The sequence below is a fragment of the Pteronotus mesoamericanus genome, unplaced genomic scaffold, assembly GCF_021234165.1.
Source record: "Pteronotus mesoamericanus isolate MK-2021 breed Mesoamerican mustached bat unplaced genomic scaffold, CSHL_Meso_final contig_29, whole genome shotgun sequence".
NCBI classification, from domain to species: Eukaryota; Metazoa; Chordata; class Mammalia; order Chiroptera; family Mormoopidae; genus Pteronotus; species Pteronotus mesoamericanus.
The window spans coordinates 6,505,115-6,517,820 of NW_026555123.1; the positions used below are offsets into that span (position 1 = coordinate 6,505,115).

General features: G+C 54.5%; 1 protein-coding gene across 1 annotated transcript; it reads left to right on the forward strand.

Annotated features, from left to right (window-relative positions):
• Positions 1 to 7,536: 7,536 nt before the first annotated feature.
• Positions 7,537 to 8,028, forward strand: GAPT (GRB2 binding adaptor protein, transmembrane). The gene has a single exon (XM_054575301.1). It carries the CDS (start codon positions 7,555 to 7,557, stop codon positions 8,026 to 8,028), a length of 474 nt encoding a protein of 157 aa, XP_054431276.1. The 5' UTR covers positions 7,537 to 7,554.
• The last annotated feature ends 4,678 nt before the right edge of the window (positions 8,029 to 12,706 follow it).

A 12,706-nucleotide genomic window follows, 5' to 3' on the forward strand; every position in this document is an offset into this window, starting at 1 on the left:
GAGACCCCTCGGGGTTTCAGAGCGAAGGGCTTCAGGTAGCATCTTCCTCTGGTGAGGCTCCCGCCCCAACCGCAGGGCTCACGGCGCAGGTTTGAAATGGTCACCGTGGCATGGCTGTCTGCTGCCCCGCAGCCCTCGTCCACAATGTAAGTGACTCGAGAGGTGAGCGGAATCGAGCAAGGACCGACTGGTACGCTGTCCATTGTTCATCCTAGTTTAAAGGAGCTCCTCCTCAAAGGAACAACTACCCCCAAGAAACGCCCTGTTGAAACCGTGTATCAGTGCTCTGGCTTGTGAAATTGCGTTCAAAGTCTAAGACGTTCTGCTAGAGGAATGCTACATTATGCAGCTTTCAATTTTATTCATGAAGAAGTAAAATGTTTCGTGTTGACGAATTACTCAGTTTCCCAATGTCCACTTTTTTAATTCTGAAGGACAAGGAGGGAGTAAGCTCAGCCAGGGCTGCAGCGACCTTCACGTTATGTCTTCTGATCTGCATAGTGATTAGGAAAGACTTACAATTTTTTTTTAAAGGGGGAGTTTCACTAAAAGGAGTATGTCCTGAATATGAAGGCACTTCAAAACATCCTCCCGGAGTGTGGTGACCGTTTGTACTTGGTAGGACTTGGAGGAACCTCGGGCAACGCCCAACGTGCTGGGGCCCGTGAGAGAAGCAAGCGAGGCCAGGAAGCCGTGTCGCTTGCCCAAGACACCAGGAGTATTTCTTGCTGGTCAGACTGCTTTGTACGTGTGTGTTTTTAAGTCAAGCATGGCTTTTCAGCAGCATGTCTCTTACTTAAGTCAAGGTGCCGGCAGAAGACCACGGTATAGTCACAGTCTTGGCAGAAAGTCCTGCTTCGACTGTGATGAAACTGAAGATTGACTAAGAATGCCCTTCATTCCTACCACCAGCCTCACCCAACTCCCAGCTTGGGAAGCTCCAGGTAAAGTTCAAATTCATCCAGGTCAAACCTACCCACAATTTGGCAAAGCAAGGTATTCCTACTCAGACTAGTAGGTCAGCATTCCAAAGAAGAAGGTACTCTGAATGAATCAAAAGCATCTATGTCATTATCTCAACTTATTTTTTTAATATTTTATTTTTAGAGTGAGGGAAAGAGAGGGGGACAGGGAGAGAAACATTCATGTGTAGTTGCCCGCTACTGGGGACCTGGCCTGCAACCCAGGCATGCGCCCCGACTGGGAATCGAACTGGTGACCCTTTGGCTTGCAGGCTGGCGCTCAGCCCACTGAGCCACACCAGCCAGGACTCAACTTTTCGCACTTTTACAGGAACTATCTTACAATTCATTTCCAGTTTCTTTTTTAAAGTAAGACACAACGCACCTGGAGTTCACAAATCTTAAATGGGCAGCTTGAGGGGCGGGGACATGTGGATGCGTCTCGTAACCACCCCACGGCCGGTGCCTCGCGTCCGTGGCCGCCCCACGCTCTGACCTCCGCCTCTGTGTGCGCTCAGGTAACTCTGCCTGATTTCGAGAATGGAACCACACAACAGGTCTGTGCGTAGGTCCTCTAATTCCGCGGTTATGTTTGAGACCGTCGTGTGTTGGTGCATGTCTGCGGCTTGGGTTTTGTGCAGCTGCTTAGTACCCACTGGGGGGATGGACGGAGCTGCCGGCCCGCCTGCGACGCTGGGGGGCCTTGGGAGCGCGCCCAGAGCTCTGGGACTTTAGGCGCAAGTCAGTTACAAGCAGACACAGCCTTCCTTTCTAGGAGTGGATTCCTGGGTCTTTTTACTTTGTTCTCCTTCTAGGGTCTATTTTTAGCCCTGGGCCACAGTCCAACTTTCTGAGTCATTGCCCGAACCCTAACAGCTCACCCGATGCCTGGGAGGCGATGCAGGTGGCAGATTTCCCAGCCGCACACGGTCCACCGCTCCCTCCGGCACCTCTGACGGGTTTGGCTCTTCTGCCTCCTTCTCCCCAGCTTCCTGTTGTCTGTGTTCCAACCTACTGTTGAGAGAGAAGAGCGACAGGCTCCTGAAGGGGACGTGAGGCCTCTTGTCCCAGCCCACCCTCGGGGCGGGGGTGGCCCCGCGCAGCCATGTGGGCCGAGCCGGGGGGGGGGGGGGGGGGGTGTGGGTGTCGGCTCAGCTGCCGCCTCAGCAGCCGGACAGCGCACAGCGAAACCCCACCCAGCCTCTCTGGCTGGGGTGGGGGGGGCGGGGGCGGGGGGGCTGTTTGTTTTAAGGCCGGCCACAGACCAACAGCATCTGGGTTTTTTTTTCCACGTTTGTTTTTATTTTAAAAGTGGTGCACATAAGTGGAAAAGATCAAATAATAAAAAAGAGTGGAGAGTGAAAAATAAAAATCTACCTCCCCCATTCCTCGCACTCAGAAATCCCTTGGGGGCATTTAGTTCTAAAATAACGATCCCTGGGTCCCACCTCAGACTGAAGGAAGCAGAATCTCCAGAGTCCTAGGAATTTGTATTTTTTTAGCCAAAAAAAAAAAATAAAAAACCAAAACCAAAAAGGTTCCATAAGTGGTTTTGACAGACTTTCAGGTTTGGGAATGAACCCCTGACTAAACACCACCCGAGATCCCTTGGACTAAAATCCACCTCCCACCCCGTCAGAACCGTGGGATCGACGTTTGCCAGCGGCCAGTAGGACCAGCCCTCCCATGAGCCGAAGAGACGGCGGCTGCGGTTCGACCTCCTCGCGGCCCTGCCTTCGCTCCTGCTCTTTGGCTGCTCCGTTTCCTCGCCTTGAAATGTCCTATCTCCTTGGCCCAGCGACTCAGTCCGTTCGACTCCGGCTCATCCCACAAACAACCGGCGCTGGCGAGCTCGCCGGCGGCCCCGCGCGCCCCCTGTCCCAGGGCCTGAGCCTCAGTTTCCACCGCGCCCGTCATCACCGGCACGGAGTCTGGGGCGCCTTCGAGAACAACGAGGACGATGCTTCCAGTTGGCCCTGTACACAGATATTTGTCCCTGAGACTCGTTTCTAGTATCTGAAAAAAATTGTTAAACATAGCAACAGACACAGAAGAAGTTGCTAATAATTTAAATCTCAATGAAATAAAGGGGTTGTTCGTCCACGAATAGGAGAGGGAGGGTTATCTGGATACAAACTGTTCAAATCACTGCAGAGGAAAAAGCACCTCCTGGGCTCTGCCACCGCCACCGCAGAGAACGCGGGACCGAGAGCCCGGGCGGCGGCCGCGGCGAGGAGTCCGACGCAGAAGACGCGGCAGCGTCGGGCCCCCGCGCCCCGGCAGGAAACCGGGGAGATGCCGGCCTCAGGTCGGAACCCCGAGCCGCACCCGGTCACCATGCAATCGCTCTGCTTTGGAAATACCTAGCATTTGTTCTATGAACTCAGAGAATGATTCTGTTACCTAAAAAAATGTCCATCTAGAGAAACGAGCCAGGCACTATTCGTCCACTTTGTTTATCTGTAGAAAATCTAAAGCAAAAAGGGCTCCGGAACGGCCCTAATTTTCCGGGGAAACCCGGGCCAGCACCACCGCCCAGACCCGCGCAGCGGCTGCACGCGGCGCGCCACGCGAGTCCTGCGCTCGCCTGCTGTGCATCCGCGAGATGTCCCTCCTCTCACTTGCCTAGTCCGCCGGCTCCCATTTCTGTCTTCCGCGCGGTTGTGTCCGAGAGATGCTGGAAAGAGGGTTTCCGGGTGGAAGCGTGTCCCCCGCCCTCGCGAGGCAGCCCAAGGGCTGCGGTTGGGCCCACGGGTGCCGGAGGGGCGCAGGCCGCCGCGGGCCCGGCTGCGGCCTTGACGCGGGGACAGCCGGCGGGCCTGTCCACGGGCCGTGGCCGGGATTTATGGAGGGACAGTGCGCAGCGGGTGGAAGGCCCTGGCTCCGCCTTGCCTGCGCGCCGCCGACGCCCGCCTCGCCAGCAGTGCGCGCGGCGTGGCAGGCCTTCAGTCGGGGGCGTTTCACACACTTCCCCAAGGAGAGGCCTAGAGAAAATCCCGGAGGGAGAGTGCGACCGACAATGTGCTTTGGGAGCTTCTTAGCATCAATTTCAGAGAATATTCAGAACATTTTCTGAATCCCCGTTGGGTCGCTGGCTTGACAAGTGCGGGCTGACCCGGGCACCGGGGCACAGCGTTTGCAACGGGGACTGTCCAGCCGTCAGGCCCCCAAGGGAATGGACGCAAGGCCTGTGCGCTGCTGCATTCAAAGGCCTTCCTTTTTAAAAACTGACGAGCAAGTGGAATGGCAGGTTGATTCCAAAGGGAGGGCTGCAAAGGTTGCTCAAATGCAACAACTGTCCAGGCCTCATGCATCCTTCTCCGGTAGAGTGAGAATTATTTCTTGGTGAAGGTGAAGCACTGGACTTTATCTTTCAAATGCTCATGTCCGTTGTCTTAGTTCTGCTGCATCTGATAACTTCCTCTAAAGCCAGGAAGTTTTGCAAGTGCGAAATAACCTGAAAGGAGGAGGCGAGAAGGACGAAAGTGGCCAACGTGAAAAGAGGAACAGGCTCCAAACCGAAGCAGGTTCAGAGCGCGGCCCAGGACCGGAGGAGCCCCCTCGGCACACCACGCCCAGGTGAGCGAGACGGGGGCTCGCGTGGCGGGTGGAAACTTTAAGAAGCAGGTTCACGTTTAATAATCAGTGATTTTCTTTATCTTATCACAGTTTTTTGGTGGCCTTAGGAAGAGGTGGCGGGAGCAATTTACAAACAGGGCGGTGTTAACAGTTCTTTACAGGGCGTGTGCTCACAGTGCAGGCTCATGCCTTGTGCCTTGGTTGCAAACAGAAGGGCAGAATCCAACTTTGAAGATTCCAGAAATTTATCAACAGTTTGTAATTTTAAGACAAACGAATAACTGTTAGGTAACCTGTTGGAACTATTTTCCAAAACAAAACCAAAAAGTCTTGTTCCAGATTGGGAGAAGTGAAGCTTATTTAGGTTTTGAGCTATATTTGAATGGCTTTTGTTTAACATCTGTTTTTTGTTAAAAACTAGGTCTTTGTTCAGGTATTGCAGAGTTTTTCCTACAAAGCTAGTTTGAAGGAATGATAGGCTGCATTTATTTCCTTGTAAAAAGTCTTCTTCTCTTTAACTGAACAGCTCTTTGATAAACAACTTTAATGCTGTGGATGGACTGGAATGTCTATTCCACATAGAACAACATAGACGGTAAAGCAAGTTCTCCCCCGGGACACTGAGGGAGCGGTTTACCCCTCCTCTTCAGGGGTAGCGGCCAGCCCTGCCCGCGTCAGATGCTGGCCTGGCACCTTGGAAAAAGTTGATAAATTTCAATCAATTTGAAATTTAGTTCAAATATGCTGGCCAATAATTACTTAAATACGTATTTATACATAAAACACATCAGATATGACGGGTTCTCCTGCTCAGGAAGGAAATGCGTCCCAACCAGTCACAGTCATTGCCAGACCTCTGTCCTTGAACACAGGCCTTGTGTCTGGCTGTACAGAGACGGGAAAACACATCTCGAGCTGAGAGACCTGTCCCTGCTGTTTTACCGGATAAGTTTTATAAATTAACTGCGTCTCATATTTAATTTGGTATTTCACCTGCAGTGCCAACTTGACAGTTTGCACATTGATGTAGTCTAACCACAAACAATTTGGACAAGCCTCTCAGACATGGCTGCTCCCTGGCAGCAGGGCCCCGCTTTGTGGGCTCCCCCCTCCCCGTCTATCCTTGCTATTGTCACCGTGAGGCAGGTTGCTCATTCATTAGCAAACATGTAATTAACCAGCCACTCGTGCCTAGTGCTGGTGCTGGCGGCATAAAGATAAAGCAGATGAGATCCCCAGCCCCCTGGGACCTCAGAGATGGACAAGCCGCCCAAGTCAGTGACCCCTGCGCTTGCCAGCCCTTGACAGAAATTGGGGTGAACATAATATCTGGGGCAAGTCGTAATCTTTAAATCTTGATTCAGTATCATCTTAGTTGTTAAAGAAGTTCCTGAACCTTTTTAATCTTGTCTTTTCTCATCGTTAAGGGGGTGGGGACTGCAATGGCATCTACTCCACGCGGGAGCCATGGGACAGCATGAGGCCACCCACGCACAGGAGGTCAGGAGGTGACCCAGAGTGAGCTCTTACCTAGATATCACCAGTGATGACATTCAACCAGTGACGGTCATTTCACAAGCGCCGTTCACAATATTGTTAACAATGTTGCATATTTGAAAGTTACTAAGAGTAGATCTTAAAATTTCTCATCACAAGAAAAAAATTGTAACTATGTAAGGTAATGAATGTTAACTATCCCTAAGGTAGCAATCATTTCAGAATATATGCATATATCAAATCATGTAGCACATTAAACTTACACAATGTTTGTTATATGTCAGTCATATCAAAAAAACTAACAAAAACCAACTATTGGAGGTAGCTGTTTCTGTGTGTAAGCAGAAAACAGGCAGCAATATGTTGTTGATAAAATCAAAATAGAACATTCAGTCTATTTGAATGTTTTCTGGTTCCCTAATGCTTTGCCATTTTAAGACATTGAAGAAAACTCTAAAATTATCTTAATTGAATGAAAGGTGCTGGCTGGAAGTTTTGATAGGGAGGCTTTCAAAGGTATTTTGTTTTATGTCACAAAACTCTTTTCTTCTTTTAAGTATAAACTATACAGTTTAGAAGACATACCTTGAGTTTTAAATGATCAACTTAAGCAATTCTGTGCTAAGATTTGGAGGCATTTGTTTGTTTAGTTATTCATCCCCGAATGCCGACCGCTTTTCCACGCACGAGGGTTTGCTCCTTTCTGGGAGCAGGAAGATGCGCAGGCCCGGCCTCTGCCCACCATTCACCCAGCTGGGGGGCCCAGCTGGGGGCTCGGGTGTCAGCTGCGGAGCAGACGCGCTGGCTGGCGTGCACCCTGAGGAAGGAGGGGCTACCTGGAAGGCATGTTCCTGAGCCCCAGAGGAGCTGCGCAGAGCAGGGTAGTCATGGAGACGCTTGTACAGGAGCAGTCTCGTCCTTTCCTCTGGTTGTGTTCAAAGCATTGTCCTTCATGTGAACATTTTTAAGGTGATAAAACCACTCACACCTGGGCAGGGACAGGTCCTTTCAAACCTCTGTCATCCCAAAACTAGTCGTGGGCCATGCACTGAAGCCGACTGAACACTGGTGGTTAATGTCTTGGTAGAAAAGAGCAGGTTTTTATTATGCTAATGTAATAAATATGCAATTAATATATTTTTAATTTATAGCAGGTTTCTTGATGGCAGATCATTCCATCTTCCTTTTCTGGAGCTTTCTGTCCTGCTATTATCCTCCATTCATTTCTGCTTCATTTTACAATTCAGCAAAAGAAGCAGAGTGGACTAAGACACTCCCTGGCATTTACAAAGAAGGAAAAGGCGACAATGCCAGCCGCCTTTCCGGGCCTCGTCCCCTCAGGCTCTCCTCCCGCTGTGTCAGCTCTTTGCCCCAAGACGTCCGTTCAGACCTGGAAGAGAAGTGCAAGGGTGAGCCTTCGGAATCCTCGCCCGCTCAGCCAGTGAGCCCGTTGGGCTGTGCCTGCGCATTCTTCAGGAACTACACCGGCCCAGCCAACGACACGGTCTGCGCGGAGATGCTCAGGAGCTGCGGGGACAGCTCTGTGGCCACCTCTGTAGGGCTCTCCCTTCTGCTGCTGCTGCTGCTGCTGGCCTGCGGAGTCGGGTGTGCGTGGTACCGGAAATGCCGGGACACAAGGCAGTTTGCCTTCCCCAGGTTTCTGCAGAGGGGCGGCCGTGGGGGCAGAGACTACTCCAAAACGCTCTCCCTGCGCCGCCAGGGTGGCGGCTCAAGGTACAAGGTGCCGGCTCGGACCCAAGCCCACAGGCCTGCAGCCAGCGACCCTGACCTGTGCAATGACTACGAGAACTGGGAAGTGGGCCCAGCCCTGGCAGAGGAAGGCAGGAAGGGGCTGTACGAGAACATGCAGCCGCCCCGCTTGGAGGAGCCTGTCTACGGAAACGAGGCATGGTCTCACTATTGCAACGTCCAGAAGCCCCTTTCTCCTGAAACCCCTCAAGAGGAAGACATCTACATTGTCCCGGACTAGGTTTACCTTCTAAACACCAGGTTGAAATACCAGAGGACGCTCGTGGGGACTCTCATGGTACGGACGCCAGGGCCAGGTCCTCTGGATGGAGCCCGGCGATGTTGCATCCGCATGGCTGCTGGGGATGGAGCCTCCCCGCCCCCACCCGCCTGGCCCCCCGTGCGCACGGTTGTGCTGCACTGAGCCGCCCACTCACGGTGCCTCTCTCTCCCCTCTGCACCGTTGTTCCCTGGCTCCGGGGCTCGTCGCGTCCCCAGACCCGTCTCTGCGACCCTGGGTGCGTGCACACGCTCCGCAGTTCTCCACGCAGCTGCCGGACATGTTTTCAGAGAACACATTCAGTGGCCACTGCAATCCTTCACCCAAAATCTTCTTTTGCAAAAGACGTAACATGCATAATTCTAGCTGCAGAATTCGTGGACTTTCATAGTGGGTTCCCACTTGCTTTTCCGATGATTGGCTTCTTCGTCTCCACCTTCGTCGGCATCATTGCGGAACTGCTCCTTCTGCAGGTTGTCTGACAGCCCAGGCCGCTCGGCCTTCGTCTTTCCTCATCTTCCTCTTTCCTGATCGCTTGTAGATTCTGCTGCCTGTTCCACTTTTTGAGCATTTAAACACGTGGATGTTTGCTATGGCATTTCACTATTTAAATACGTATCATGAGAACGTTTTAACTTCCCTACCAAATGGCAAGGAGCTGCCTCACACGCACACCTCCGCCCCAATGCCTGGGTCACCGCACGAGGCGTCTGTCCTGTTCGATTGACAAGAAGCGACCTGTCCATTTTGCTAAGTAGCTTTGAAAAAATCTAATAAATGCCTCCATCCAAGGAATATGTATTGCATACGTCTTTCTGCTGTTTCCTGTGCGGTGCATGGGAAAGAAAGAAAATAAACAAACAAAAAATAAGCGCTGTGCCAGCTCCTAAGCTCTGGCGTCTCATCTCCAACCCCGCAGTGCTCAGGCTGGGGCTCTGCGCAGCAGGGGCGCCCCCGACGGTGGCCCCTGCGGGGGCTGGGCAGTAGGGGCCCTGGGCAGAGCTTCTGGGGGCTTGTTTTTGTGCCCTGTCCTCCAAGGCCGGTGCTGTGGCCCTGCAATTTGCCCAGCATCACCGCTCTTTGCGGTTTCAAGTTCCGTCCACCCTCCCTGGCCGGCCCCTCGCCCCCGGCCAGGCAGCACCCAGACCGTGCGTCGGGGGCCGGGTCTTCACGGATGCGCGCCCCCAAGCCCTGGGTCCCAGCCCCCGGCACCCGGCTGCGTCCCGCGGTTCCGGTCTCTGTGGCGCCTCAGTCTCCGGTTGTCGTCTTTGCAGGTTGCCCCTACCGTTTGGCTCATTTTCTACATTCAATTCTGCCTGTTAAAACAAACGGATACGGTTCCTATTTCCCCAGGTGGACCCAAAATAAATAAAAAATGTATAGATGGTGCTTTAAGGAAAAAAAAAGTTTTGTGTTTTGGAGAGCAACGGCCCTGGGCGGGGAGGATGGGCGAAGGAGGGCGCCCCGACCGAGGCCTGAGGAGGAAGCGAGTCACCCCGTCTGCGCCGATGGTCGGGGGCAGGGGCCGCTTGTGGGGAGAGGCCGGGGCGCGGGAAACGTGTTGCCCGGGGGCCTGGCGAAGGCGGCCTGGCCGGAGCCTTGGGAGGGGCTGACGAAGGGGCCGGGGAAGACGCGGGCCTCTCCCACTGCATCTGGGGGCGCGGCCGAGACCCCACGGTGGGCGCGGCTGGGACCCAGGGAAGCGTTCCAGCAGAGGAGCCGCGGGACGACATCCGCGTTTTTAAAAGAGATACTGGGTTGGAAAATGACTGGAAAGGGCAAGATGGAACCTCACGAAGGTGAGACAGCTCTTCCGCGCCTCCTCATGGGCGCAGATGCCCTCAGCCTCCGCATGGGTCCCGGACAGACGGCCACATTAACGTCCCAGATGAGGCGCCTTTGCCACGATAACCAAGGCCCAGGCCTCCTCAGTGCCTGGTCACGGGCGCTGAGATGGCCAGACGGGGCCCGTCCCGGTTGGGCCCCGGGAATCGGTTGCATTGAGCGGGGACCAGGGCAGGACAGCAGAAGGGGGGGCCAGGCGTCCCCACAGAGGTGACCAGAGGGGCGAGCGCAGGAGAAGCAGCTGGAAGCATCTGGTCTGAGCAGAGATGGGGAGGCTGTTCATTTACACGAGGTTTTCAGCGGTTTAAGCGATTGCCACTTGATGCACTGTGGCGATTGGTCACCTTTTGGGGACATTATTATTGCCTATATGTTGGAATATAAGGCAGATTGAAGTAAGGCATTTCAGGCGCAGGCTGAAAGCAGGGTCAAGGCTCCCGGGGGGCCTCATAGCGGGAGGTCAGCTGCGTCCGAGGCCCGGGGGCGGGGGGCACGGACTGCATGTCTGTGAGCACGTAGCAAAGCCACACGCGACACATCCTTCTCTCCCTGCCCCCCCATATCCTTCCTCTTAGTTGCGGCACATGCGGTTACTTCTGCTATAACATAACGCAAATACAAACTGCTGCTCTCCACAGATGTAGACAGACTCTATTACCTTTATCTCTCAAGGATAATTTTTACTTTTCAGCCTTTAAGAAGGTAGAGAGACATTGTAATAAAGGATGCAAATAGGAGATGGAAATTTGAGGTGTGCAGGGCAGTAGAGGCGGGGAGATGGGCTCGGGGGGAACAGGAGGGAAGGGGAGCGGAGGGGGTGGGGCAGGAGAGGACGGAGGCAGGAGTGTGCACAGGAAAAGGAAACCGAGTAACAGTTTCCATTCTTCCTTCTGCCCCTCCCCCGTCACTGCGAGGAAGGAGAGCGGCTGTGAAGAGTGGAGGCAGCAACCTGGCCAAATGCAGACCGCTGGCCCCTGGGGGCTACTCCGAGGCGCCTGCTGCGCTCGTCCGGGACGCGTGTGCACCACTTACCGCCCACCCCCCAGCCTGCCTTGACGTGGGGGCCCGGCACCCTCTCAGCCTGGAGGGCTCTGCTCCCAGACGCACACCTTGGGGACTCTTGTCATTTAACTCTCCGATCAAAAGCCGAGGCCGCCCCTACCGTGGCCCTCCGACCTTTCACCTTGCCTCAGTTTCCAGGACGGGGGGTGTGTGTGTGTGTGTGTGTGTGAGACTCGCAGTCTGTTCTCTCTGCTCACGAGAGCAGCACGTTTTCTGCTTTACCCCCCACCCCAATACCACGTGATCGGCAAACACTGCTTATAGGATATGCTCAATTATCTTGGCTGATCAAATTAATGTTTTTCTTTCCTTGAAGACCAACAATTTGGTGAAATTGCTGAACTCTTTAGGAAACTAACATGGTGGGAAGAGTTACATGTATTATCTTGGACATCACCAATATGCAAGGATATATCAAGATTTTTGTATCAGTGTAGTGCCACACGTCCCCTTGGCCACCTTCACGCCACCCTGCCTGAGCCCCGGGGCTCTGTGTGGGGGCGGAGGGGACAGAAGCCAAGCAGGGAGAGGCGCCTGTCTCCGCGCCTTTGCCTGCTTGCCCTTCTCAGCCGTGGTGGACGGCTGGTTCTTACATCGCCGAGGGGCAGCCCGAGTGGCTGTCCCGCCCTTGCCGGCGGCGGCTCTGCAGCATGGATGCTCTCGCTCCACCTCCCTGCCTTGTGCAGCCGTGCGGAGGCGGGGGAGGGGGGCGGTCCCCGACTCCCCCTCGCGCCCTTTCTCCCAGCGACCCGCACATGTACAGGTGAGCTTTCTGGAGCCTCTGACTCGCACAGCTCACTGTCTGTTGCCGATCCCCGTGGGATGTCCTTCAGGCACTTGAGGCTCAGGCGGGGCCCCACTGCCGGCTCAGGGCCAGGTCCGGGTCACCCCAGATGAAGCTGGTGCCACGGAGGGACGGGCCCTGAAATGCAGCGCCACGTGCAGCAGCCGGGAGGCGCCAGACCTGCTGGGCTCTGGGGCTGCAGGCTCCCCTGCAACTGCAGGTCAATGGCTTGGTGGCGCTACTTCCTGAACCTCCTTACGCATTGTTGTTGGTGTTTGTTTTTAAACCTTCCCAGGACAGCTATTGAGTGGGACCTAAAAATCCAAGTTTACTAGACTGTATAACGAGAAATACCCAGACCTGGGATTTTCAGATTTGTCCCCTTGGAAGGAAGGGGTACCCCATGGCCGGTGGGGAGACCGCAGACGCAGCTGGGACGAAGGCTCCTTCGGGGAGGCACTCACAGCGGGATGGACAGGAGGGTGCACAGCACCGAGGTCTCGACATTTATAATGAGAGGCTTGATCGCCCTGGTGGGGTCAGGTGATTTCAGTCTCAGGTGGACCAGGGCCTGTGACGTGGCCCTCGCAGGGGTGGGTACACGGAGGGCCCAGAACAGGCCTTGTCTCTCCGTTCAGGGGACTGACGCAGGTTAAGCCACAGCGTGTGGCAATCACGTTAGAGAAGCACCTGTGGGAATGGAAAATGAGCCGCGCTGGGCACGAGGGAAGCTCCCGGCAGAAGGGACGCCCACAGGGGGACCGAGGGGCAGCCAGGAGCCAACGGGCATGAGCCGAGGGAACGGTGTCCCAAAAAGAGGGACGGCGTGCGTGGGGCCCAGAGCACAGGGCGTGCGCAAGAGCCAAAGGAGATAAGCGCCCCTTGGATGCAGACGAAGGACAGCAGGAGGCGGGGTCTCCGAGGGCCCGGGTCCGATGATACAGGGCC

Excerpts from the sequence above, each read along its gene's own strand:
- GAPT (XM_054575301.1), top strand. The coding sequence starts at position 7,555 with ATGCTCAGGAGCTGCGGGGACAGCTCTGTGGCCACCTCTGTAGGGCTC.